The 5904-nt window shown below is 31.4% G+C and overlaps 1 protein-coding gene across 1 annotated transcript; it reads left to right on the top strand.

The window, feature by feature from the left end:
- Positions 1-229: 229 nt before the first annotated feature.
- Positions 230-4735, top strand: LOC109185158 (transcription factor bHLH71-like). The gene is made up of 3 exons (XM_019335135.1): positions 230-972; positions 2392-2829; positions 4450-4735. Exons 1-3 carry the CDS (start codon positions 535-537, stop codon positions 4561-4563), a joined length of 990 nt encoding a protein of 329 aa, XP_019190680.1. The 5' UTR covers positions 230-534; the 3' UTR covers positions 4564-4735.
- Positions 4736-5904: the final 1169 nt, after the last annotated feature.

Raw genomic sequence — 5904 nt, 5'->3', positions numbered from 1 at the left:
TTTGTCTTAATTAAATAATCAATATAAGTGTTTGATTAATTAACTTTTTGTAACAACTTATTACTTCAAAACGCTATCAGTTAACAACTAATTACCAAACATATTTCTACAATCAATTAATGCTATCAACTACTCAAACTCACTAACTCAATACCAACAACTATTTGTCAAATAATCCTAAATAGAAGTATTATGCACGTGAGAGTGGTAGCATAGCTGTTGTGCTTTTCGGCTTCAAAAAGTGGGTGAAAAAGGGGAGCAAAGCAAAAAAAACTTGCAACAAATCTCTCTTTTTCTCTCTTTCTAACTGAGAAACGAACAGACAAAGCCCATATTGCCTTCCCTATAAAATAATTCAAATCTTTTCTCTTCTTCTCACAGAGCTACAAAGATGATGAAGAAGAAAGCCGAGACTGCATTGTAGTATTGGGATACTGAAAACCCTTTTTTTTCTTTTTCTTTCCCTTTGAATTCGTAGCAGATAATGAAAGTTGGAGTTTTAATTAGTTGCCCAGAAGAAAACCTTCAATTTCCATGGCTTTAGAAGCGCTGTCTACCAATGAGCTCTTCAACCTCATAATCTACGACACCTTTTCGGCAACCCCCGCCTTGTCCCACAACGAAGCTTCTGAAACTACCAATCTTGCGGCGGTGGCCCCCAAGCAGCCAGGTCAGGACCTCTGCGGCGGTGACGGTGGCGGTTTAGATGCCTGTTCTTCCATGCCGGCGTGGCGCCGCCGCCATTCGGCTGGGGCGGAGATGATAACCCCCCATTCTCGGGCGCAGCAAAACTTGGCGGTGCAAGGCGGCGGCCGGAAAAAGCGGCGGAGACGGCCCAAGATTTGTAAGAACAAGGAGGAGGCTGAGACCCAGAGGATAACTCACATTGCCGTCGAGAGAAACCGCCGCAAACAGATGAATGAACACCTCGCCGTGCTCCGCTCCCTCATGCCGGAATCTTATGTTCAAAGGGTATGTATATAATTCCATTTTTGGTCTATAATGTGACAATTTAGATTTAGTCTCTTTTTCTTTTCAAATATTTTCACTTTAATTGTAGTATTATTGTGTTATTATTATTTTTGGTTATCTATCAACAAAATCGTTGAAATATAATTATATATATATTTTTTTTATATATAAAGTGAGTTGATGTGCTATATTTTTATTCTCAATTTTTTGAAAAAATCATAATTAAAGACCTAAATGTCTTTGTATTTTACAAAATGTAAATGATTTTATTGATAAATGACAAAAATGATAATGACACAATAATACTATAACCAAATAAAAGTATTAAGAATGGATTTTCACTTATAAATTTAAAATACCAAGGAATTAATTCGGTATGTATATATATCTACTTCTTTATGAATTGCTTATTCTACATTTCTAATCAAGACTTATTCTAATTTAGATAAGTTAATTTATTTTAATCCATTTTTACAGACACCAATTTTTAATTTTTTTTTTTTCATTTTTAGACCAGTAAAAATATTATAGAAAAATCAATTATTATTATTATTTTATAATATTTTGAGAACTTTGAGGGTCAAATTCATAATTCTAGTTTTTAGTAGAACTTTCTTGGTTTGGACTGCTTTTTTGCTTTTTACAGTGCTTAGCGCTGCTTCGTTGAAGTGACATCTTCCACAGAAAAGCCTTTTCCTTTTGTTTCATTCATCCTCGGATTATGAGCCTACTGCTATTAACAGTTTATAATGTTTTTGGTGTTTTTTTTTTCTTTTCTTTTTCACCTTTTAACATAAAATTATTACTTATTAGTACTTTCTTTAATTTCTTCCAAAAATGGAAGTTAATTACTCCAAAAGTACGTCCAAGTAAACAAATTAAATACCCAGTATTAAACAATCTAAATTCACTCTGATTAGTAGAAATTATTTTAAAGTTTATAATTTAATTTAAATTACAAATAAATTATAAGTTTATTTTATAAAACATGAGTATTTAAAATAATAATTTATTTTAAAACGTTGACCTAATCTAAGTGCATTTTAAATTAAGCTTTTGACTTTTTTAATTTTTATTAATTTACAAAAATATACCATTTTCATTAGTTAAAATTTTAATATCTTAGTTTATTCTTTTATGTTTTTCTACACTTATCAGTTAATTTAATAATTAATTTTATTGAATAATTTAATTTCAATTAGTTTTTTTATTATTATTATAAAGGAAGGGATACCCTATATATACACACTATTTGCCTCAAGTAAGTTTCAAACCTATCACCTCCCACCTAGGGGAATAATCGAGTACCAGTGAACCACAAGCCACTTTAATTTAAATTAGTTACTTTATTTTGTGAAATTTTACTTAATTTTAAACATTAAAGCTACAAAATTAGAAAAAATGTTGAAATTTTTGTAGGGTGACCAAGCCTCAATAGTTGGGGGCGCCATAGAGTTTGTGAAGGAGCTCGAACACCTCTTGCAATCCCTAGAAGCTCGCAAGTTCCAACTGCTACACGGCGGCGGAGGCGAGGGCGGCGGCGGAGGAGCGACGACGACCGCCGCCGAGTGCGGCGGCGCCGAGTTCCTACCAAACCCATTCTCGCAGTTTTTCTCGTACCCACAATACACATGCTCGCCACAGCTCCCCAACAAGTACATCTCGAAAAGCAAGGCCGCCATTGCCGACATAGAAGTTACTCTAATCGAAACGCATGCAAATATTCGAATTTTGTCGATAAGAAGAGTCCGGCAACTCTCTAAGATAGTGGCCACCTTTCAGTCGATGTGCCTTTCTACACTTCACCTAAACGTCACCACTTTAGACTCTTTGGTTCTCTATTCAATCAGTGCAAAGGTACGTGATAAATACAATTTAATTTTGATATGTTCAAATATTTTTAAAATAATATTTAAAAATATAATCATTGAAATCTTTTCTGGCATTATCTTCAAAAGGAAAAAAAAAATTACCTAATTTTTTTTAGTTAAATTAGATAAAATTTTTAGGGAAAATTATAATTTATGTCCCGTAATATGTGAATTATCAATGTCACTCCTGAATTATTATTAATGGTGTAAATATTGATCCTCAATTTTTAAAACGATACATATATTATTCATTCTGTAGTGTGAATGCTGCCGCTCAATTTTTCTCTCGTACGATACGGGAGGGGCAATATATGTACCGTTTTAAAAATTGAAGGGCAACATTTATACCACTAATAATTCAAGATTGACATTGATAATTGGTATATTATGGAGCGATATAAATTACAATTTTTTTAAAATTTTATTTTTAATTTGGATTTTGAAGATAATTATTTGTAACAAAATTGAAAGAAGTAGGCAAAATAAATAAATAAATTTATAAATATAAAGTATAAACATTATTTTATTTTTTTCTTCATAAACCTAAAGTGTTAATTAAGTATAGTTGAAGCACAATTTGTATAGTTTATCATTTTTCAGTTTGTTATTTGAAAAAGAAAATCAAAGAAAATGACCAGAGAATGCAAGAATCTACTTTACACATGCCTACACGTACTTTTCACATGAAAATATGAGCCATTGCCTCTCAATCCTCTCTTATTATTATTATTATTAGTTTTTAATATATTTTCCTTTGATTTTTTGGGGATAAGCAATACAAAAAGCTTCTCACATAATTTCTTAGGTAATGATGGGTCAAAAAAGGGTATTTTTTACCAATTCTTGATGGTCTTTCTTAGTAAAGTCATAGTTGTCTTCATTCGTAGTTTAGGAAATATTCCAAGGCTCCTTTTTTTGTTTTAAATTTTTTTGTGGGGTATTCTTTAATTATTTTTAATACTCGAGTTGATTAAGATTAGTAATGGTCCTTCCAGCCAAATGACTTCTTCTTAATTAGTGCAAGAGGAAGGCTACTTGGGTCGAGTCAGCAATTATACCATGGACCAGGATCCACCTTGTAATATGAATACAAGTTTAAAATATACAATTTACATATTGAATATTAACAATTTACGTACATACATAATGTTCACAATTTACCTTTTATAAAATTATGAACATTCAGTATGTAAATTGTGTATTTTGAACTCGTGACCATCTTGCAAGGTAGATCTAGATCCATAGAATAATTTTCCGAGTTGAGTTTAAGTTCCACCTCAAACAAATTTTGTTGGACGGAGGTCTGAAGTGTTAAGTATCTTAAGTCCTTAACATTATTAATAGTCTGAAGAGTCAAGTCCAATATCTCAATATTAAAATGTAGTGTTGATTGCTAAACAAGTATAAAGAAATATAGTTGCACGCACATATGTTATTAGTTATATTTTTTTGACATAGTGATAAGCGTTTTATTTTACTGATTCAAACTTGTCTATCATCATTGCTAAATTGAAAGTGTTGACTAACCAAACTAATCTCTCATGTACTTGGATTTCTTTATTAGTTAACTTTAGGGATTTAAAAACTATATTTAAAAATTTTGCAGGTAGAAGAAGGTTGCCAGCTGAACAGTGCTGACGAGATAGCAGGAGCAGTTCACCACATGCTCAGAATAATAGAGGAGGAAGATACCCTAAGTACTTGCCAGCAAGCTGTGTAGGGCATAGCCCATTTATCTCTTTCTTCCAATGTTTAATGTAGTTTCAATCTATGAATATATGAATCAACCTGTCTGTTCCAAGGTTTGCTTGTAAGTACAAAAAAAGGGCTAGTTTTTGTTAATGCTACAATTATATATTAGGGTCTTTATTGTCATTTTCTTCTTTGACCAACAGTTGACTACAAATATATATATATATATATATATATATATATATATATATATATATATATATATATATATATATATATATACTTGATAGTGCATCCGTGAATAATTGGTAATACACTCATGATTGCCAAAAGTTTTGTGGTCGAGCAGCATAGCTGTGGCCCCTCAAATGAGAGGTTTCAGATTTGAACCCCAGGGTGGGGCATTGACTCTTTGTGCTAGGTTGAGAAAGTAAGTATGAACAGATATGACATTCTAATAGAGTTAATAGTATTAAAAAAAAAGATAGTACACTCATGATCTATAACAGTGCACTCACTTGTGTATATTAGTTATATGCGGATGCACTATCCAGTGTTGGTGATAATGAACCAAATCGATTTAATATCCCAAAATAATATTTATAACACACACAAGTATATAAAATATTATTCGATATTTATCCGAAATATATATATATACACACAAATATATATACACACAAATATATATATATATATATATATATATATATATATATATATATATATATATATATATATATATATATATATATATATATATATATAACAGAACCAACGGACATATATACATATATATCTACGAGAAAGATATATGAATATATATTAACCAAAAATTGGAACTAATAATTCTCAGATTATAATTCTAATCCAACAAGAAAGAAGAATGGATTTTTGCTTAGAGCATAATCCAAAACAAGAAAGAAGGAGAAAGAAGAAAGAAGAAAGAAGAAAGTACGACTTAGGCGAGGTGCCTTTCTTTCCTTAAAACCTTATTTGTCACCTCCCAAAAGTGCTAGGAGCGTTGTAGCCTAGGCTTCTCAGGATAAAACGTACAATGGTTCGACGTTTGAGCACCCAAACGAACGAACCCGGCGAACAAGAGCACAGGCAAAACACAGCTTCAAGACTGGAGTAGGAGCAGAGTTTTGAGAAGAAAAGTATAATTTCTTTGTGTGTGTTCTTGTGTTGTTTCTCTCTTTTCACTCTATTTTCATTGTAGTAAAACCAAACTGCTCCTACTATGAACTTATATAGGAGATTAAGATTTAATAGCATATTCATGGCACATAAAACCCAACATTAATCCAATTTAATAATTGGATAATAACGTTTGAAACGGTCGTACTTATTATCGAAATAATATCAA

Source organism: Ipomoea nil, unplaced genomic scaffold, assembly GCF_001879475.1.
Source record: "Ipomoea nil cultivar Tokyo-kokei standard unplaced genomic scaffold, Asagao_1.1 scaffold1317, whole genome shotgun sequence".
NCBI classification, from domain to species: Eukaryota; Viridiplantae; Streptophyta; class Magnoliopsida; order Solanales; family Convolvulaceae; genus Ipomoea; species Ipomoea nil.
This window is presented reverse-complemented; position numbering and strand designations above follow the sequence as displayed.